We start from the raw sequence: 24,153 nt of genomic DNA on the forward strand, positions 1-24,153 counted from the left end.
AAGGCAAAGGGTCATTAACTGAGATCTGACAGATGTAATGACATGGCTATCAGAAATAAGGCAGCTGTGCTTCCAAAACCACCAGGTCATACCAAGCTGCAGATCAACTGACCTAGATGGAACACCACAGGCATGTTACATGTTTTCCAGTATTTAAGCTACCCTAGCTATTCCCTATAGACTTGACCCCACATAACCCTAACTAAGGAAATTTAATACAATTATTTAGAATTTCATAGAATCTAAGTATCAGAATCCTAGGCACAAGCATTATTTTGCAGATATATTTAATGTCCTTTTGCTTTTCTTTAAAAAAAAGAAACAAAGCATGCATTTCCTTCAAAAATTGCTAAAATGTGAGTGTAAGATAAATTGCAACAGAAACTTATCCAATAAAACACATACAAAACATTAAAATACATGACAAAAGAGATGTTTAACTAAGAAAATTATCCTTTGCCAAAAGTTTAGTAGTGACATTCATTAGTCCTTTCCCCAAGACACAATTGTTCACATTCATGCAATGGCGTTTCAGGTCTGATTAAAGTATAAAATCTCTTTAGCAAATGTTACAACTGTATTACACCACAATTTACAGCTTATCTGTCTAACTGTGATAACACTGTATTTCTTATCAAACAACCTGTATGTCATCTATTAGTATGTATGAAAATTCACCCTCAAATAACTTCACCATTGCCAGAGATGATCATAAAATTAAGTAAGTCCATGGCTCAGTAAGAAATGCATTCAATACATAATCATAATGGGCTGTACTGAGCTTTTTATCATGTACCTGTTTATGGGAAGAGACATGGTAACATTTACTCTTATTTTCATTGCTCACTCTGTCTTAAGCTTTCTTAAATATTGGTTTTGGACGTGACAAGAAAAACACAGGCCTGTTGAAGAGCCCTGAGCACCTGGAAAACGATGGATCAAGTGCCTGTACCATCACTGCTATTCCTCATCTAAACTAAAGGTTATTAGTGAAGACTCTTAAGGGGGAGCTTCAGTAAAGAAGAATTTGAAAGAATCCTAAGTGCCACAACTTTGCCACTAATTAAAACTGAAATAATAGACCTTATGCAAAGGTTTTTACCAACATTTTTATGACGTTAGGGAGCGTTTTTTCCAACAGCCATGGACTCCTGATAACAAAATATTGTACTGTTGAGCGCTCATACAATGTAAGCTATTGGAATCCAAACAAGAAAAGCAGTTTTCTAGCATTGTCTAATTTCAGTAAATTCAAACCTTATAAAACTGCACAACAAAGCACTTTTGTACCTTTACTAACTGTATACCAAATGGTAAAAAATTTCCTCATGAGATCTCTCAGCTTGAATGCTGAGGTTTTAACTTCAGCAACGGGAGACAGGAATTGAATACCATGATCAGCTAAGTCCACGTTTTAGTCCCTTATTTGGCAATTACACTGATGTCATTATTTCAGCAAACAACATTCACTTCTACTCAACATACAGAATCATATAAATTAAAAGGCTATATAATTAGTCTTCAAAATCAAGGTTTATTAGAAATAGCATCTAGATTGAATCAGCACTTGCTCCAAACCTTGTTCATAGGTCTACTAAAAAAGAAACACAGGAAGAATGATAAAGAACTATAAAACTGAAGAGAAAGAAGCAAAAGATCAATTGAGAAAACTGTAATTTAAAAAGTAAAATTTTAAAAACTACATTTATCTTCAAACTTTCTTTCCAAGTAACTTCTCATGAACCTGACTGTAAAATAAGAATCAGAAAATGTTACAGCTTTTTTTTTGTGTTTTTTTTTTTACATATGTCATTAAATTAATGCTAAAAACAACGTCAGCAGCATTTTGTTTTGATTTAGTCAAATAAGGAATTACATGAATTTGAGTAAATTATAACCTTAAAATTTAAATAACTTGCAATGAGACCATTACTGTCACTCAAACAAGTTTCTACAGGTAAAGTCTGCATGTTAAGTGTAAATTAATTTGCCGTTTGAAGAATATCAATAATTTATCTGTTTAACGTGAAGAAGACAAGATGCAACTGGAGATTTTTTTTCTGGAGAGAAAAGATTTTAGTTATTGCACAGCACTCTCTAGCGGCAAAAGGTGTTCAAGTCAACTAAGTCTTTCAAACAATTCTATCTGACTAAGAAATTTATCATTTAAATTATAAAAACTTTACATGACAATATATATATGCTTCTTACCTTGGAGTTCCTGAAAAGTGCTTACGTTTGTTATGGTTTCTGTTAGTTTTGTGTTTTGGGGTTTTCTTTTAAACTACCATCTCTCACGTACAACTTTTCTCATAGTAATGCTTCAAATATAATCTATCTGAAGACTACTAATGCTAAATCTAATAACCTTTCATCTCTCTCTAAATCACGCTTTTTAATTTCTATCTAATGCAGCATATTCCATGAACAACAAACCAGAAAGCATTTGCATAACTCTCCATTTATGTTCTCTGACTTCAAGCATAGCCCGTAAGTACAAAACACTTTGAACTGCTTGAAAACAGCTTCTACAGCCTGCATATATACTTCTTTCTGAAGTATATTTTCATGAGGTTGATGACTCATAGGTTACAAATGAAGATTTGGATACCCACACATGCAGCCAAGTTGTATTTTGCACATAATAAATTGTACCTAATGCATATAAAGACAAAGATCATCTATCTCCATTAATCTGCACAAAAATGACATAAGCTATAATATTTTTGGTTATATTTTTTAAAGTAAGTAATTTTATTTTAAGATTAATATTAGCTTTGCACATGTCAACCCAAATTCCCTCATCCATCACTTGAGAACAAAGACATGAGGTTTGTTTCTGCAAAAAGTACAGAGGAGTTTACTGATCTTTCAATCAGCTCACTCCCTATCTCTTCTTCTAACAGCAAATTTTCAATGAGATCTTTATGCTCAACAGTGCAGATTTCCTTTAATATTTGGGATATAAGCAAAAAACCCTTTATTTTTCAAATGCAGATCAACTCATTTTCATGCTCATTAAATAAATTAATCTGAAATTCAACTGTGTTTGAAATGGAACAAACCTTGCCTTATTATTTAATGACTCAGGGCATGCTTGTTCCTAAACTCCCATTTTATTCCAGAACTTCAGTGCAAACTTATTTTAGCTTTAATTTCAAGGAACAAGCATCTTTTCTGGCCGATTAGTAAAATACTAACTTTTTATTCTAGCAATAGAACAAGCACAGATAAAGCCTGGCTAATCCATTTTCACGACAAAATTGTAAATAAATGTGTTCCTTCTTGCTTAAAAAGCCCATTCTTAAGCATTAATTATCACATGCAAAATTATGCTTTCTAGACAAGATTTTTTACACAATAAAATGAGTTTAAATACATTTTAATTATTTAAGTACATTTGGGCCTACTTACTATCTAATACCCAAACCTTCAAAGAGAGAACTAGAGATCCACTCTTTCGTTCGGCATGTCCCTAGGCAGGCTCACTGGGCTTGCCGCCAGCTGGGAGCAAACAGTGAATTGCAACTGCTGACAGCTGGGGCCAAGTAGGACCTGATCAAAACAAACTCAAGGGCCATGGATTCAAAAGGCTCCAGCAGGTAAAAAGAACTTATGTATCTAAATACTGATCTTGCTCCAAGAAAGCAATCCAAAATGCCTACATTCGAGGAATCACCTAGTGCTGGGGGAACGTACAGCCCACTGGAAAGCCCTCACCTAGGTTAGTTTTTTTGCATGCTGAAAATTCACACATACGAGCTCTGAAACATTATTGACTTCTGATACTTCTACCAGCTGATGTATGATCCAGAGACTAGATAAAAAAATCCTAATAAACCAGAATTTTCCTTAACTTTTTATTTTGTTGATAATATTGTTGTTGTTTAAAGCCCTCTATGTTAACTAGGAATAAGCAGCTCCTGTTGGGAATACAGGCTCTGAACACCCTTCTGAAGACTCTCGATTTTATTAGCAGTTCCTGTTAGCTTTTTCAAAATTTATTTGCTGAAGGTAAAGGTGCATATTTATTGTTTTGAAAAGCTACCCTGGTAATGAACAGGTATTTCTGGTATAAAAGTATCACAGTTTCACAGCTTCTGGAAAACAACACACACAAAACCAGCCCTTGAATGTATCACTGCCTTAACTGGTGTTCAGAATGCCAGAGAACTATGCTGAGCACAGCATGAGGATTTCTGTATGAACTCATTGCTCACAAAAGCTTCAGAAGTACAGCTTACTCCTTTAAGAGTTGTACCACAAACATAATGATGGCTTAAAAATTGCAGAATTCTTGGAATCTAAACCCCTTAATTCCACAATACGATAAAGCACTGATTACTGTCAACATGCAAGTTTAAAACATTAACTGTTTCTCCATGAAGAACTTTTCTTACTAGCTAGTCTCTGTTAGAACAGTTTCTACCATATAGCTTTCATTTTTGAAGGAAAAAATTGAAGAAAATGCTGGAGGATTTTCTCTAAAATTAAGTGAGCTTTTTAACACCATAAAAATCCATGCCATCCCTTTTTAAAACTTTACAAAAAATACTTTTACTTCAGGCTGTCATACATTTATTCTAAATCAAAAGACTTTCTGAAGCATTCTGGACCTTTGAATTAATTTTAAAGAGTACATGCTCATGAAGATTGCAGTTGTTTTCAGGAGTGATAATTTAGGAAAGGAAATTTATCAACACTTTATTCTGAATTTCTTATTTTATTTAACAAAGAAATTCTAGTTCTTATATATACAACCCTCTTGATAGAAAGAATAATTTTAAGAAATCTTATATTATAAAAACATTTGTTTTAAAATATTATTACATGTAGTATCTACCTAACTAGAAATCCAACACTCCCAGTTTGATCTTAATTGTAGGTAACATTTTGAATTTTATGTTGCATTACATGTATAAGATGAGTATTACAACAGTATACAATCTGCAATTAAAACAATTATTCATTATATTTATAAAGGAACTTTAATATTTAATCTTCCTGAGAGTAGTCTCAACATCTGTCTAAACAGGTTTACGTGTGTGTCTTTGTACACATACATATAAATGTGTGTGCATGTGTCTATAGGTGCTTTACACTGAAAACACTGTCAAATACTGCAAAGACACTAAAGGCACAATCAATTCTACATTTGCTACACATTATTTTATTACAATGCAACACCAGAGAAAAATAGTAAGGAATATATAAGAAAGTCAGTTTTATTGAATTCCTACTTTATTTTACATCAGTAAGAATGCTTTAAATTAGAATTCAGTACTCTACCTGGGGTTAAACACATAAGACATATAGTTTTGTTTGCTAGTCAAAGAAAGATGTGATTCTGTATATTTCTTGTTAAACCTTAAAATTACTGTAAGGATAGAATAAAGAGTTTCTCACAGGCATATTGACTTTTGCTATAACTATTATTTGACTTAAATAATAGTTCCTATATGCTCATTGCTCCAACATAGTGTCTTGAAGTACTGCGCAGACTAAAAGCCCAGTCTCTTGCTTCCAAAATGCTTCTTAGAGCACTTTGATAGGAATACAAATTTGAAAAGTTAACATGGTACCTCAGAACTGTGACTAAATGTGGTATTTTGTCGGCACCTTTCCTTACCATCAAACAAGTAGACATTCTGCATATAAACTGTCAGAACAAAAAATAACTTGAGATTTCCCACTTACATTCTCTTCTCAAAGCTAATCTGCCTCTGCATTGCAAATTCTAGTATAACACTAGAGCCTAAGAAACAGCAGTTTTTTAATCTCTTATCACCACTTTTATCAACAGGCAAGCAATATAAACCTAACAGTTTTCATCCTTTTGTCCCTGCATTCCTTTTCCATGTGAGAATGCAAATGGCCCCAGTTCAGCAGAAAACAGAAAGGCATCCAACAGCAGAGACAGAAACCCCTTTTTGGGCTCTTAATGAGGTCTCCAGAGCCCAAGGCAAACCAATAACAAATTGTACTTTCCATACATTGGGAAATGGGGGTTGTGAGGGAGCAGAGGAAGAAAACCCTGGAGCTTGTCATCTGAAATTAATTGAACTTAGCCATGCCAGGAAAACACTGGTAATAAACCTCCCCATCTAAATAAAGCTTTTACACCACAGAAAAAAAAATAAAAATTTATAGCAGTAATTTCATCTTGTGTTTTTCAAGAAGAGCTTGCTGTTTTTCTTGCTCTCAATAGAAAAATCCCAAAGGAGCAATATAGGCAGCAATAAGGCAGACTTCTAAAAAGATACCACTTATTTTCTCACTCCTTCCCTTGCACTATTGCTCCTCTTCCTCTTGTATTTAACTGAATATTAACTCTATCACTGAAATACGCTACCACAAGGTTTCTTATTCTGTACAGGTAGTAAGTCTTATGCTTTGCTATCCCCCTGAGAGGATGTTAGATCTCTGCAGGTTTATCTCTCATTCCATCATCCTAAAAGCAGTCCAGAGATGCTAGACAACTTGGGATTAACAAAATGCCATAAAAGACCAAAACATAAAAGATTTTAAAATATTAAATCTCAACTTCAGCTAGAGGATAAACATTCCATATAAAAGTAACTGACATTGCACTTCTTATTCCCTATATGTCACAGAAACAAAGTGATCTTGAATTTGGTAATTGCTGAATACGTTTTGCTTCACTCACTTATGCATCTTACATGCTACTAAAAATCCAGCAACTAATATTCATTGAATCTATTTAATATACACCATCCAAATCCTTCAAGCACTAAAAATAAAACTTTGCAATTGTAGTTCGTTCTATAAACAAAAGCAAATTAGCCAATATCTTTTAGTTTTATTTTTCTCACCTACATGTGAACAATAACCACAAGCTAAAGGAATTTTCAAGATGACCTATATAAAAAAAAAAAATTAGCAATGCACTCTACCAAACCTAAAGAAATTATCAGCTACATCCTTTATTGCTTCACTCAGTATCATAACAGAAAACAAAAATTTCTATACAGCTCATACATATCTCATGTGTCATAAAACAGCTTAGACTGAGGTACTTTTGATGTATCAGGAGAGCGACAACCCAAGTTCTCCAAATTAATCATTTAACAAGTTGAACCTCGTGCAAAGAGCTTTCACACCCTGTAAAACACTCTGTTCAAGCAAACAGAAACCATGCCCTCAGTAGACCTGATGGCCCCCCATTTTAGGTCTGCTACCTCCAAGCTGTTCCCCTCTTCTGCACAGCAATCATTGTGCACAAAAGCACAGGACAAACTCTTCCAGAATTTAATCTTGAGATTATTCTGGCTACCCTATCTGTTTTTAAGGTCATCTGAAAATGTAAGCAGACATACTGCCTGCACTGTTAAAACACTAGAGCTGTCTCTGGCATAATTTCAGCCTAACCCAACTGACATTCCCTTCTCAAGCACTACTTGAGTGAGGGTTTACATGGGCCAAAAGCTGTTCCACCCAAGGGCAATGAAGATGGCCAATATACTCTGTAAACTGAAAGGAGTTTCCTAGGATGGACGGTCAAGGTGTAAAAGGTCATTATAGGACTAAAGAATAGGCATTGGGACTATTTAGTCCATTAATTTTTAGATACAACTATAAACTACTTAAAACAGTTTCAGAGGTTTATTACAATAGTTATTAGAAACAAACATACTTTCTAGGCAAATTTGTTCAGCTTTCCTAGGCACTCTCTAGACTTGCCTTGCATGGCCATATTTCTATATTTTGCACATGACACTTGCTCTTAATCCTATCTTCCATATATAGCTTACCTTGCCCTTTGCCTAATACTCTCACTTTAAAAGGTTTTCTTTACTTTAAAAGCTTATCCTCCTATTCTCCTCTTCTGACCAGGCTTTCTAAATCTCTCTAGTCTCTTCTGAAACTCATAAGCTACATAGTTCTTAAGAACTTACGCAATCTCCCAATCAGGCTTATACTGTACGTTTAGAGAATGTCTGGAGAATGCCAGCTGCCTTTAAATAAGATGAAATATTTTTTTTTATTTCAAGTAAGAGCTATAAAATTTGAATCAAGAAAGAAAATAGTGCAGAATTTGTCTCCCTTTAAACACAGTGATTATCAGGCTGATCTCAGAGAAACTTTCAAGAATAAATCAGAGTGACATTGACAAGTACTTTATTATCCTGCATTTATGTTTAGTCCAATTATATTGTCCAAAGATGCACAAAAAAACTTTATAAATAATCTTGACTACTTGCCATATATATGCCGTTTCATTTACTGACACAGTTCCAAATCTTATCTAGCATCATTTTCAAATCAACAAAACATTCCTTCTAATTTTGTTGACATCATTTGATCCATTTTACCTTAACACAGTATCTACAAGCTATTGCATCATAGCTGACCACAGAATTCACCTAGCTGTCCAAATTTTTTTAAGTCTCTTCCAGCTCAGGACAGGAAGATGCTGCCAAAATAAAACCAGCTGGTTCCAGTGAGGAATTAAGGCCTTTCCCAGGCCAATTATGAAACTTATCATTCTTCCCTCCCTTCTTCCTGAAGTATGATCCACTGAGAGAAATCAGTGATGAGTTTACATTGTCTATACCACCTCTGTCTACAAGTTTAAGCAATTAAGCCATGCAGGGTAAACTGAAAACAAAGCAAAGGCACAAATGTGAGACAGCTTTAAACCATTACTATCTGGCACTAGCTCAGCAGAGAATTAAGACCATCAAAAACACAGAAGAAAAAAGATTGATGTGACAAAATACAGAAACCCTACCAGAAGCAGCAGAGAGAAGGAAGAGAGCAGCTCAGCAAAATGAAGGCTCAGCCTGCTCCAGGGACTGCACTTTCCCACTTGACTGATGACTGGCCTGCAAACAGTCACTAGGGGACTGTGCTAAGGGTGAAGAGCATATTCATGTTTAGTCTAAGAATGTGCTTTCCTGGTTAATTACTGTGCACATGAACAAGAACTATTCTTCACTCACAAATTAGGTATGATCCTGCTGTCAAGCACCGATGGCCAGCAGAACAGATATAATGATCCAAAAAATTTGACAACTGCACCATGTATCTCTACCACTGTAAAGAAAGTGGGGGAATAAAGCAAAGGAAGTATCAAGCTTGATCCTTGCAGCTCCTGTCTACATCTAATTCAGCAAATTATTTTTCTTTCTATAAGAGACTGGCAGTTTCTCATACACTCAGTCCAGGAGTACAAACTTCTAATTAAAGCATATGAGGTTAAGAGAGGAAGGTAAGAGTCAGCCTCAAAAATCCCCGCCTCAGTGCTAACCTTGAGCTCAGGGCAGAGGAAGATCAGCAGGACCATTTCAATTAAGACCTTCTGAAGGAAGATGAAGTAGTGACAGCACAGTGTATGGGAGATGTGTGTTAGTCACTAGGCCAAGAAACCAGCTGTCTTAACATCTGGTTTTCTGAATGAGAATGAATCACCTATAATTCAGTCCTAGCCTGGAAAAGAATTTAAAGGATGAATATGAGAAATTAGCAGTTTTTCTAACTACAAAGATCTCTAAAAATATAGAGGACTAATGTGAGCATCAAGACATTGTTAACGTGCAAGTGAACTACTGGATTTAACTTGCTCAACGGGAACTGCAAGGAGAAAAGCAGTATCAAAAGGAAAAGCATATTCTAGCTGCAGATGACCAAGCATGCCAAAGGGCAGGCACTTCTTCCATTTGTACTTTTGGAAGTTGTCCAAAACTGCATTCTAGAAAACAGGCCACAAAAATTACTCCAGTGATCCTGGAATAAATTATTCTTCATTAAAGCTCTAATGTTGCAGTAACTATAAATGACAATTCTTCTAACACTGAAGTGTGACCATAATTCTACAAAGAGTAAAATTTTCAACTTTATTTTCAAGAACACCCTCCCCCAGGGTCTCTAACCCTTGTGAAAAGGACAAGAATATTTCAGAATACCTGGATAAGAAATCTCCACTTTGCTTCCTGATATTGGTGTTTACTGCTTTATTTTAGATACTCATTGCATCTTCCGTACCTCTTAAATAAGACTCTGGAAATATTTGCCTATAATTATTATGGAGTACATCCACTCTAAAGCACCACGTCTGAACACCTTAAGTATCATGCACAAGAAAATATAAACCACAAAAAAATTAATTTCTTCCCCTTGAATGATGCTAATTTGTGTATATATATATCTTCTATGACAAATCTTGCATCATTAAGATAAGACACATTAGTGTATTCCATCTTCATGGAACTTTTGCTTGCTCAGTATAGGAACATTTTAGATAACTTCAATGAAACCACTATATTAACCAGGCTGGAGCTTATAAAGAATTGAAGAACTGACATATTAGTACATAGATTTATTCTTGACCCATAAATCAAGGTAACTATGTGGTCAACATAAAAGTTCTCCTTAAAAGACTAGGTGGTAGGAAAGCTCCATAGTGCTGTCAAGTCATGTCTTCTAGCCAATGTTTGAAGTAGCATGGATGGGTTCTGAAAACTAGAAGTCAGAAGGAGAAAGAGCAAACTGGAAGGAAGCAAACTAGATGATATTCAAAGGACCCCAGAAACAACTTTCCTCTCTCCTTTAAAAAGGCTACTAGAAATTGGAAAAACACTGCATAGATCACTAAAAAGTGATCCTATCAGCCTGATCCTATGTACCTCATGTAAAAGCACTCTCTGTTGTTTGTGACTACTGTGGTGACCTCTGTTTTCTTTAAAGTACTACAACTACTTCAAGTAATTTCCATGGTAACTGCCCACAGTTCCTAATTTTAATAGCCAAAACAAATTTTTACCTGACTGAATGAAATATAATACATATTTTAGCTCCTTATGCAGATATAATTCACTAGAAGCTAAAATGAACAAAGATATTCAAGTGCAGTTATGCCTGAAAAAAGAAAAGAAGGTAATTTTCCAGTTTTACAGCTGCTTTCAGAATTCTGCCTGAAGGATTACACTCAGCAATTACTCAGATGCAAAATATTACTTCTATTTCATAGATTTTGAATATGAACTATTAAATCTATTAGATCAATAGTAATTCCTCCCACGTGCACTTAAGAAATTGATATAACAACTATTACATTTTCATACTGAAACATTCCCATTTTAGGTAATAGAGAAGAGAACAAACATATTTAACTTTTAAAATTGCATCACAGCAGTTGCACACAATGTAAGCCATAAAGCTATATAATAAAGATTAGATTATGAATTTCACCAAAATGGCAATTTTAAATAATGTACCACTGAGCTTACCTTAAAATAAAATGGGATAACAGATGTTCTTCAGCGCCTAGCTGCCTCTTTCCACTCTGTAATTTTTTTTTTCAAATGTAGCTACTAAATAAGTGCAATGGTTTGTTTTTGACCAGCTCAAACACTGGTCATCCACAGTACAAAATAAAAAATAAAAAAAACTGTCAAGTAAGTTCAAACAGGGTAGTTAGTCAGATAAGATCTATTTTTAAATGAGCTATTTAAAAAAAATAAATTATACATTAAGTCCTTCAAATACTCAAGAGGTTGGTCAAGAACAGTATTAGAATAGTACCTGAAACAAGCTGTCCAGCGAAGTGGTTCAGTCAGCAACCCTGAACTTACTAAAGAGATGTGTGTAGATGTGGCACTCAGGAACATGGCTTGATGGTGGACTTGGCAGTGCTGGGTTAATGGTAGCACTCAATCTTAAGAGGTCTTTCCCCATCTAAATGATTCTATGATTCCACTTGCTCTTACTCCCTACACCTTCCATAAGAAATATTTCATAAAACCATCCCAGAACACACAGAACAATGAATCATATTTTTAACTGAAGTCCAGTATTTGCCAAAGTTAATACAGGAAATGGGCCAACCCAGGCAGACAGTTTGCATTCCATGCATTGCTTTAAGCAGTTTTCCTTAGCCTATGATTTGGAGGATTCAAAAGCAATAATTTTTGGAAGAAATGTGCACTAAACAAGCTTATAGAACAGAATAAAATGTTGAATCAACTCCCCAGTCGCTAAATGCCTTTTTAGATTCATTTTAGACACGAACCAATATTGTATCTAATCTGCATCTTTTGAGAACTCCAATTTAGAAATTGTTCTTTAATTCAACAAGCCCAAGCAATTTGTTAAAACCATGTGATAATTTGGAGAACTTGTCACAAAAAAACCCGACAAAACGCAAAGCTTCAAGTATCTTCTCTTAATTGCCTTGTTTCTGATGACAAATACGAAACAATCAAAATACAGAAACAAATGACAGTAAAATGTAGACCATCCATTGCTCTTTGAATAAGAAGTCCAGACTCATCAGCATCTAAAAGATGAATTGGAGTCCCATCATCTCCCTAGTTTACCAGATACAGACCTTCCTTCTCAAAAGTTTGTGATGCACAACTAAACTCAGAGCAATATTTCTGAAATACCTTCCAATAGTAATTTTTTCCCTAGTATTATTCAAAAAGTAATTTCCTATGCATAGGCCTCACCAGCAGCCTGCCCTTGTACTAACATACCTCCAAAGATGTATTAATTGCTTCCATCAGATGCATATCTCCAATTCACAACATGAACGTTCTGACCAAGAAACAATTCACAGAGGAAAAAGGATTCACATCTTTTAAGCTACAGGCATTCAACTTGGGGAGCTTCATTATGGCAATAGTTGCTCAGCACTATCAGCGAATATAAAAAGACTCCTCTCAAAGGCATTCAAAACACCACATTCAGGTTCATGCTCTCAAGTCTTGGAAGAGATTCCCTGCTCTCTATTAATTATATGTTCAATGTAGCAAGATCAGCCTCCTCTGGCAATGTGTGTTACCTTACATGAGCTTCTGCAATCACTTTGCTGTGAAGTCAGACAACCTTCATCCTTCATCAGACTATTTCTGTGAAACTTTGTAGACCAGACTGTCCAAGTTAGAATTGAGAAACAAAACAACTAAAGTTTCTAGAAGATAGGCATTTTCTAGCTACATCACCATACACATCAGCAGTTTTGGTGGCTGCAGATACTTTTTCTGCTAGCTTGCTCATGCACCATTATAATAAACCCTATAAACTCAACTTGCATATGGCACTGTGAACCTTTCAAGGATGTCTCATGGCCTGGAAAATTCCAAGAGACTGTCAGTCAGATGTGGAAACAAAGTATTCTAAGTATGCTGCTGACCTCAAACCTTATTATTATATTTACTTCCAGGCATCTGTGGGGAAAACCACATAGGTGCTAGATGCAATGGTGCCAACACATGCCAGAAGATGGTAAAGAGCCTTCAGTTATCTGCCTAGAAATCAGGTGATGCATAGATGATACGGGCACAGGTAACTACAAAGTTTCCATAATACAAAAGATAAAAAAGGATTAGGAAGCCTGAAAAAAATAAATTTTCTAGCAGTGAACAGCAATTTCTGTTAAAATGAAGAATTGCATGCTCTTCTGTGTAAATTACATAAGAGTACGGTGAACCCCTTTTACTTTACTATAATTCAGTACTCATGAACCCGTCTGACAACTGTTGATGATACAAGGAACATTCTCTTACTACTAATCTGCATTATGTCAATCCACACCAAGAGGATAAAATACATTTATAGTTTCTAGTTTCACCCAAGGGTGAACTATTTCAATTTCATTCATTTTCACTCCGAAGAAATAATATAGATTTGCCTTATTGAAACAATTTGTTTCCCTTTCATTTACACACTTATCTACAAAGGCAAGATGAAATATGATACAGGAAGTCATCCCTCTTTACAGCTGTTACATATGCTTTATAATTTACTACAAACTGGAATCATCGGCAATAATGTCTTCCAGCCCTTCACACTAGTTTTGATCTATTGAAGTGTTAAAATCAGTTTTCATCTAAATATACATTAAAGCCTTCCCTTAAAAAAAAAGGGATGAAATACAATCTGAGTGGGAAGAATGCTTATAAATATATATATATACACAGACTTCCACCCAGATTTAGTTTTTCTACCTATTAAGTCAAAATCAGAAACTCTTCTGTAAAAAACCCAAAGCTAAAATAACCCTCACCCTCCAAATAAAACATTAACATTGCCAGTAAAACTGAAAAAAACCAAATTAGTTTAAACTGTCCAACATCAATAAAAGTCTTCATAAATACTCATTTACACAGAAAATTGTGCTGCTACCAATACTGCAATAAAAACAATAACAATTTCAAAAGTCCAAGCTCAATAGTTTTTAGAAGAAGATTTTATCAGATAAAAAACTTATTAATATGCACTGAGGGAACAGAACAGCTGCATGAAAACTCCCTAAGGCACAGTTAAGATTGATTGTATGCACCAATAGTATGTACTCGTAATTTACTCTAAAAATTTTCAAATGTCCCAATATGTGATATTCAAACTCATAATTTCTACTCTAAAAAGCTTGGTACAGAAACAGTAACACATTACATTTTTCAGTAGTTTTTTTAACTGAAGTTATTTTTAAACTCTATTATCCAAATTTTGATGGTATAAAAAGAGCAAGGATATCTGATAAGTTAATGTGAAAATGAACACAGAATCTCAAATTACATGGAAAATTAGTATAAAATATCCCACCACAAATACTTAACATCTGGAAAATCAGCTCTCAAGGTCAGAAATAGGACACAGGGCGAGGTGCCCACTGACCTGACTCAACAGGGCACTTGCATTGTTAATGAAAATGCAGCTTGATTAGCCAACTTTGCAATTTGCCATTAACAGAGACAGGATAATTAAATTGAACAGAATACAGATTTAGAAATCAATATTTAATACCCCTTCCATCACTGTTGTTATTCCCCAATAGAAATGAGAAAGACAATGATATGAAGAAAAGTAATGAAGCCACTACTTTATTGATCACTGAAGATGTTACTCACAGTATCTGAAATTTCCAAGATCTTTATTACATCTCCAGTGTAGTATGGAAATATTTGTCCTGATCTAACAAATGAAAAACTAGCATGAAAGTATAAAGCTGTAAAAATTGCTTTGTGGTAAAAATCAAAACCCAAATGCAGAATCTGCTGTTTTAACAAAAGGATCACTCTTTCTTTCTTTTAGAAGAGATTACAAAGAATAAAATAACTGTTTCCAGTAGCAGCCTGAAAATGACAAATACATGTGGCTTTCCTATAATTAACTCAACTGTAAAAAACTCTTTTACAACACTTTTAAGTTGCAAAGATTTTTTTTTCCCAAACATGTAGTATTTCTTCTGTGTGATATCTCTCTTCCATTGCTTTCTTTCCTTCACTCACTCATTTCTGTCAGTTGAAGAGACGTGTTCATGGCTTATTTTCTATAAATTGGATTCTCTATAGAACATAATTTGATCATTTATTGGTATTTTCAGCTTGATTTTTCATTTTCAACTGTCTGTGTCTTATCTTCTCCCATTTTGGAGAGTGAATATTCCTTTTGTGGAATAGAAAACTATTTAAAAGCTGCATCAAATGGAACCAGCAGTCTCATCCTCACAATTGAAACTGAGATGAGAAAGAGCAAATACAGATCAAGCCCAAGGAGCTTAACTTCAGTATGAACAAGCTTCTTTTGAGGACAAAAAGGACACTGAAAAGTAGTTTACTTTAGGGTTCTCCCACTCATACACTGATCGATAGCTTTAAAAAGTGCTACACAGAAGATAACTTCATCTTTGTGAACACAGAATCAAGTTTAACCACAGACAAATTTGCTTTACTATAAAATTTTTAACATCATCCAAATTATTCCACAACTGAGACTGGCCTAGTGTTGGTTGACAGATGGCTTTATAAACTTAGAAGACTGAAAAGTGAATCCACAGCAGTGTGTTACTTGGTTTCACGTATACAATTTGAATATTCATAATGTGTAATTGTAAGCGTGGTACAGTGTTTCAGATACACATTGACAAAGCATGACCATTATCTGCTGAGAAATGGTGAGAGAGAGAGAAATGCTTTATACCATGGCATCAAACAACTTCAACAGATGGTCATCACTGATCAACAAACTAAAATAAACCAGAATTCTTACAAATTTGGCAAAACATGATTTCCTTTTGTAAAAGCCTGTCTTTGTAAATATATATGGCAAGTTTTCGCAGTTAATTCTAGCTCTTGGAGTGTAACAGAAATCACAGAGGAGGATTTAAAGAAAAGGAGTGTGGAAGATGTCTTATAAATAGGTTTTTCTTAAGCAAAATTAAAATACAACTTGCTGTAGAATTATTATAAACAATTTGATAACAACATTTAGCTGTATCTTTATGTATCACTGTCAAGCTCAATAACTACTAATAATTTTTACCTATGTCAGATCTCATTTATGAGGTGAAACAGGTTGAAAACAGACCTATAGACAATTTGGGGTTTAAGAAACTCACAATAAATATGTCAAAATCCAGACTACAAAAATTCTAACCATATTACAAAAAACCTACTTATTATGTCAAACATGAGAAATATTGTAGTCTAGGTCTCTTAAAACATTAATTGTTTCTTCTAAACTATGAAGCAAAAAGAATAGAATATATTACACCTTTTATAATTCATGTCCAACAAACTGCATTGGCAGGCTCTCCACATTTCTTAGATATTTCTATACAAGCCATATTGACCCTCTGCACACAGTTTTTCAGACAAATACTCATTTTCAGAGGATAAGTCGTCTGGTAGGTTGTCATCAACAGCTTAAATGCACACCAGCTTTTTTGCTTTTCCTCAAAGCTGGGTTGGGCTCTTTAGGTTAGGGTAATTGAAACTGCTCTGACAGACAGTAGAAGGAATTTGAGAAGAAAAAAGCTGCCTTGATAAAGTTCTTGATGAAAAATGTTATTGATTATTACTGTAGAGAAATGAGCTTCTGTATCACTAGGAGCACATTTGGAGCCAAAATTAGAAGTATAAGCTTAAGATCAAAAGTATACATAACCTGAACAGAAGAAAAGAAACCTTTGAAATCAATAAACACTCCACCCTAGATGAGGCAATAGCTTTCTTGATCCTGTGTAGATGATCTACATCGTTTGAAAAATCTCAGGCTACCATATTATCTTAGAAAAGAAAAAAAATGCCAGATTGAACATGTACTGCAAAAAAAAAAAAAAAGTTTAAGCACTGATAGATAGAAAGATAAGCAGCACCTACCTATCCATTTCCTTGTATTTCCCACAGTGAAAAAACAAGGCATTGGAAACATGTCAATAAAGACTCCTCAATATGATCACATCCTAATAGAGTGATTAGCTTTCTTCTCCACTCCCAAAACAAACAAAAAAGCAAACTGCATGGCTGTACTGAAAATATAATTTTAAAAAGAATGTCAGTGAAAAGCCTCAAAGGTCTGGAGTAACATTTCAAAATTGCTTTCATTTATTAATATGTTTTAGTAATACAAACCAAGATATTTTTTTACTTATCTCTGGACATTACATTATCACTGAATTATTTACATTATTAGAATCAGGAAAATATTTTAAAATTTGAGTTATCCAGAAATAAAGAAAAGCGAATTTGAATTATGTAGCGAGGTTGGGGGTTTTTGCCTAAACTCAGAAACATCAGCATATTTGCACAGTTGGAAATAAAATATTTACGTAACAGTCAATGCTTTCTGAAGAACGGTATAAACAAAATAACTAATCAACATGTTGCCTGTGCAACCATTTGTAGTTCTCAAATGCGGTAACTAAGGTAAAGACAGATTCAGTTCCCCAAGTTTAATCATTCCATTTGCAGGAAGTCTTTTCATAAAGATACTAATGACTTACTGATGAAAAAATTTTCCAATGCTTTTCAGCCTGACTGAAGGCCTTACCCAGCTCCTGCCAGCAGTTCTTAGCCTATGCTTTCCAGTTAGGTCAGTGATGTAAAAGGGTTTCATTTTAAGTTAAAACAATGTCCAAAAGCTTCCTTTGGATGTCTGCATGCTTTTTCTGAACACCAGCATTCCCTACTGGGGAAGGGGAGAGGATATGTGAAAAAAAACAAACCAGCACTAAATTAGATCTGCAGACACTGCTTTCCCCTCAGTTTATTTCCAGTACCTGGGACAATGCTTCAACTGCTTTTTCCTCAAGAGCTCATTCCTCACTTGTTTCAACATTTTAAATCGAACTGTATTTGGAATGCCTTTTGGCAAGTTATTGTCCACTGAGATTCCACCAAGAACAGGAAAACTGCAAAATGGGTATCTACTATAGATAAGAATGTCAGAGACCTACTGGTAAAGCTGAAAATGAGACATTGCTGCTTAATCAGTAGCTAATTTCAATAATTTTTCCAGGTGGAAAGAAAAATAAAATCACTGCACAGAAAGCACAGTTATGTGAGGCTATCTGATTAAGAACAGAATTAAAGAAAAATGTCTTGTCTAGACTGTACTTAAGAATCAAATTTCTTTGCATATCATTATGTGCAAAATAATTGTGCACAACTACTGGTATTTCTTAGTCTAGAACTGCATTAGTACTGAAACATTTACTCTTTTTGCATTTCTTCAATGTTCAGGAGACAGGATCTACATAATCTGTCTTCACTCAGGCAGAGGATTACAAATGGTGTAATCATTAGCAGCAAAAACTGTTAAAGCGCCAAACAAGAAACCCACCCAGTAGCATTAATGCTTAATAAAAGGAAAGTAATTCTCTCTGCACCAATAAAGACATTTAATACATGAGTACACCTTCTAAAGTAAAAATAACTGTAATGCCACATTTCCTATAGCAGCCAAGTGCTTTAAGGCATTTAGACATATTGTATCACTATTAATTCAACATACTAGTATTAGAAAACCTCAATATTTTTGAGTGAAAAGCAAATTAAAAAACAGGAAAAAGAATATGCTTAAATAATTTCCCATATTCACAGCATTATTCTACAAGGATCTGTCAGCTCTCTTAATAAAAAAATGCTTTAGTGACAAAAATTTATGCAGCGGTAATTAATATTTCTTTTTGATAAGTTACATTATAATATCTCAAAAAGAGGTAAGATATTAAAATAGTAGTAAATGCCTATAAAAATTGACCTCTTTCTCCTTTCATTATCTTTTTCAAATGTTGATATTACTGATAACATGGTATTAATTTAAAACCCTAAATTAGTCGGGTGAGCGAAATACTCCCCTAATCAAAACTCAGCATCATCCAATGTCAGATGAAACATGAGAAATAAATCGAGTTTCCTTCTGATTTTACGTACCATCTCTGTACTTGCCCCTCTACAGCATAAACAGCAAATCAGAATGATTCCATAAATCTGGGAAGTTTTAATACACAAACAAAGCACACAGTAGGAATAACAGTTTCACCAAACGAGTTTAAACAGAAAGAAGATAAGACTTTTAAACTTTTATTGTAGTGACATCTTGTGGCTACATTTGACTTACTTCGAGACCTCAAAATTTTTCATTTTCTTTTAATTCTTTTAAGGAATTTTTTCATATTTTGTGGTCTAGGACAAAGTAAAAAGATGAAAATGCAAAACAAAAATGAAATGATGAAAAAAATGAGCAGGATAAAATAGAAAACAGCACTGCCTGTTCAAAGATCTTTACCAGTATTAACATTCAGTGTCACAAGAGGAAGCTGGAAGAACTATGAACCCAACACATGTTGGGTTCATCACATGTTCCTAACTTTGACAGGAACCTGATTACATGAATATTTTCTGTGTCCTGTCTTCCCTCTAAAGAGTTTTCGGCTCTACATGAAAATTGCTATAAAGGCACAAACAATGAAAGTAGGACCAAAAGAAATTCTAAAAAAATACAGTACCATATTAAAAAAAGGAAAAAAATTGCCCTGCAATCTCACTCTCTTAGTTGCTTTTTCTGCATCCTATAGGGCTGTTCAATTTTCAAAGGTGGCAGAATAATGTATTCCAAAAGCATTTAGAGCAAAAATTAAAAGCCTAAAACACAATTTATCAATAAAAACCCCACATACTATACTTACCTTTTTTTTCTACTAAAAGCCCTCTAAGTAGAGCAACGTCCCTCACTTGTAGTACTAGTCTTTGACACCAAATAAATAATCTTCCTGGTACAAATTAGCTTGTATATCTAAATCAGGAATTACATTTTAAAAATAACAAATAAATCATTTGATGAGTGTGAGAAAGCATAAACAGTCTTCTCATTTCCTTTTTATTTTAGCATTTCAGTCTTTGGTTATGGTTGGCAAAAGTTACTCTGAACCTATATGCTGGAGCATGCAAGTAGTAACAGGAAGAAGCAAAGCATGTAAATAATCTTATCATGTTACTCACTTGACTCTGCCTAATTAGTTTGGATGGTTTGATACATGCTTTGCCAAGTACAAATTATCTTTCATGGGAAGCACAATAATGCCCCTAATTCTAACACTATTGTGAATATTTCACAATGTCCCATATATCAAAAAAAATCAAAGTCATGACAGAGACTATCACACACACAGCACATGACTCATTAAGGAGGGTGAATTGGTCTTAATTCACTGTGCTATAAATTATGTTTTATTTAACAACCAACTGCCAGAACGGTGCATTTTTTTTCATCCACCTAGTGTGAAAGAGGCATTGACTGCAGATTTCAACATAGATAGATTTGCTTAAGAGAAAAGTTAAAGGTTTTCAAAGAGAAACAAAAAACTCAGCTGGCGTACATGCAAATAGAAGACACACTACATCAATTTTTACACCCATGGAAATGTTTGAGTAGCTTCTGAAAACTTAGATGAACACATCAGCTCAGCCCTTGACAGCTCTCACCTTTTAAAACTAATATTTATGTGGAAGGTAACTCAAAAAGGCAACTAACCTTGCCTAATGTTACAGGGCTCATATCCTCTTTATAATCTCTTTGAACAATTGCTCTAGTGTATCAGACACAAACTGGCTGTCCTTCAACAACCTGTACAGAATCTGACATGTTCTACTCCCTCGCTTTGAAAAATGGTGTGTGAATAAAAACACCCAGACAGTAATTCAAGCCTCCAATTCTTTGTTGCTCCTCAAAATGTCATCCTATACAGTGATGTCATAAAGCACTTTGGGCTAAAATAACCTTTTTTTAAAAATGAAAAAAACCAAAACACCACCTATCTCAAGCCTGTACTGATAAGACACTTAGTCCGTGATCTTCTGCTAAATAAAAAAAAAACCTCTAAAAAATCGCAGCATGGCTCCCAAAGTGGCTGTTTCCAAAAATATTATCTGCATTACTAAGGCAAAACGGGAATAAATGTGAAAATTAATGGCAGGAAAACTGAGGAAAACATGATGCTTGCAATCCAGTCCTCTGTACTGTTTGTTCATTAACAAGAACGTTTTGGCACTGGGACTTGCCACACTAACTTGAGTATACAACAGAAGCAGCGTTGAGCAATATGAAAGTATAATTAGCTTTAAATTAAAAAATATATTGACTAACCAAGTGCTAGTAAATATGAGTGATTTGCTGAGTTACATTATAGTCTTTCTCTAAAAATGGGGCAGGCATTTACGTCTTGAAATTAAAAAAATGAGTTTCTTTTTATTATCTGCTGATAAAACAGGGCATATAAAACACCTAAAACATATCTGCCCTTTGATAAGCATGCATAACTTATCTGTAAAAACAGAATATCAAATAATAAAAGAATACATTCTCACATAACCACATATTAGCTCATATTTTAAGTCTGTGCTCAAAAGACTAGAGAACACCTTGTTTTTAGGTGACAAAAACTGCTACAACACATTTTAAGATATCTATTCTATGCATTATAATATCCTAGAAATAACTAGTTTAACTCATTTAAGTAAACAGAACTACTTTAAAAACATAATCACAAAACACTGAAATTGGAAACAAGAAAAAGTTTAGTAGTCCTTCCTTAGTTCTTTCTAAACAGAATATTAATTAAAAGACAGATAAATAAAAGTCTCTAATACTAATATGTAAGTGTATGTAGCCTCCACTATTCAAAGCCTCTCTTCTGGAGGGAATTTGGTCCAAATTCCAGATCAAAGCAGAGCCAACCTTCAAGTTAGATCTAACTATCTATATTAACATGAATAAATAAATAAATAAAAAGTTCAAGTGCAACTCATCAAAAATTTGTCAGCAATTTTACATCTCTAATTACATGTAAAATTTCTTATTATTTACAGAAAAAACACGTAATAGAGCAGTAAACTACACCCACTTTTACTTTTGACTAGCAAATGCATTCTTACTACAGTGTAGGCTTCAATTCACTAATGTAAGCAGCAATTACAGAACAGCCAAGAATTATTGTGTTGACTCAACTGAGAACTCACCTTAAGGTGAGTGCCTTAAGGTTACTGCTTCTTAACAATAAGTACTCATAAATTTATGCTACTACATGACTTTTTCACTTGCTCTTCAAAGAAGCTGCACCTCCAAGGAATTCCCCACCACTTTGTGGATATGATAATGAGGAACAGAGATTTATAGAATAGAACGTGCTTCCTGTGAATCATGGAGCAGAACAGGAAATATTTGAGGTATGAGGATTATGTGATAAGGAAATTTGTGCTGTAGATATCTGGACAACTGTATACTTCCAATATGTGCTACAATAAAACTGCAAGGGGGAGGTTCCCAGATGTGCTTGTGCATGCGGAAATTGTATCCCTTGTGCATATGAAAGCACCACATGAAATGAACTCCCTCCTGATAATCTGCTCCTCCAAAAGAGGGTAAGTCACTTGCAGAGGATTAGGAGCTCACTGGAGAGCTAGAAAGTACAAGAGATCCTTCTGTGCCAAAAAACGTGTAAGGTATCTTCTAAAACTTTGGAATAATATTTTCGCCTCCTCTATTCCCTCTCTGCACTTTCAGGCAAGGCTTCATGAACACAGAACAATGACACTCTCAAAAGACAGCACACTCACACTCAAACACAGATGAAGACACCTGGGAGGGTGGATGGCAAACAGATAAACTGTTGTTGAAACAGAATAGTCACTTTTGGACAAGTCTTTGAATGAGGCCGAAGAATGGCAGCCCTTTTGAAAAAACAATTCAGGGAACTCCCATCACAACAGAGAAGTCCCTAGACATTATCTTGGTAACATGATGGAAGCACAAAAACCCTGTGCATACTAACAATCAATTCAATTTGCATGAAGCTAAAGTCACGCACAAAAAAAAATACCCCCAGGAAATGTAAACCACCTACCAACTCATGGACATTTTATCAATGCTAGGTGATTTATCACAGACATCTTTAAGCAAAAATTTATCAATACACACACAAACTAAGGGACTGCACCAACTGTTTCAGAAAAACGGTAAAACCAGAATTAAAAAAGTTACAGAGAAAAGGCGAGAACGTATTTGTTTGTATAAGGAAAAATAAATTTCAAGTCACATTCAGTATGAACTTTACGAAAGGACAGCAAGGCTGAGAAAGATTTATCTGAGGAGAGACATGCAAGTGACCCGCTAGACCCCTTCCCCATAGACTACAACTGCTTGCCAGCAATCCAATGTTGCAGAGCAGTAAGGAAGGATCAGAGAAAGAGGTCATTCTTTGGGAAAAAGAAAGCACTTCCCTCCTTGGGGATTCCAAGAGTTGCTGTGCCGAATAAAAACTTTGCGTCTCCCAAACTATCACAGTACAGGTAATTTCCTCCTTGGGCCTATGACCCAAAACCTAATGACAACAGTATCTTTGATATCTAGAGATTGTGGCCTCTCCCTCAATGAGCTCAATTCAATTTTTGGATAAAATAGCTTCAATCTGATTATAAGCTTTTTCCAGAATTCCCAGCACCTACAGTAAAAAAAAAAACCATCATCACCTTAATACTGCTTAAACCCATGTAGGTATTTTGGGTTACACAAGGCATTGCTCAAACCTCCTTTCACTCTTTCACAACTTTAAAAGTCTCTCAGTGCATCAGCAGAAAATATATAAAATATATAAAGATACATTTCCAAGTTCTATAGTAAGTATGTAAATGCATTACAAACATTTAGGCAGTCAAGGAATAACGTTTACTACTGAGTGGAAAAAAATCGTATCAGCTGCAAAAAAGCATGAGCATGAGTCAAAAAAAAAAAGCAGATATGGAAAAACCAGAGTAAAAAAGTACATTTTATCAACTATATTTACATTAAAGAAGCATCCACCAAGATAGAAAATTTTAGGATAGCTCATGAAAGTTGTGTATATAATAC

General features: G+C 34.6%; 1 protein-coding gene across 1 annotated transcript in view; it reads right to left on the reverse strand.

Moving 5' to 3' along the window:
* Nucleotides 1–1,110: 1,110 nt before the first annotated feature.
* Nucleotides 1,111–24,153, reverse strand: part of LOC108493313 (BTB/POZ domain-containing protein 9-like) — a 36,218-nt gene continuing 13,175 nt past the window's right edge. Inside the window, exons 7-9 of the mRNA XM_017806588.1 lie at nucleotides 19,271–19,283; nucleotides 8,576–8,584; nucleotides 1,111–1,148 (exon numbers count right to left, since the gene is read on the reverse strand). Of these exons, the coding sequence (XP_017662077.1) occupies nucleotides 1,111–1,148; nucleotides 8,576–8,584; nucleotides 19,271–19,283 (60 nt within the window). The remainder of the gene's footprint in view (nucleotides 1,149–8,575; nucleotides 8,585–19,270; nucleotides 19,284–24,153) is intronic.

This window comes from Lepidothrix coronata, unplaced genomic scaffold (assembly GCF_001604755.1).
Source record: "Lepidothrix coronata isolate B3197 unplaced genomic scaffold, Lepidothrix_coronata-1.0 Scaffold16, whole genome shotgun sequence".
In the NCBI taxonomy this organism is placed as follows: domain Eukaryota; kingdom Metazoa; phylum Chordata; class Aves; order Passeriformes; family Pipridae; genus Lepidothrix; species Lepidothrix coronata.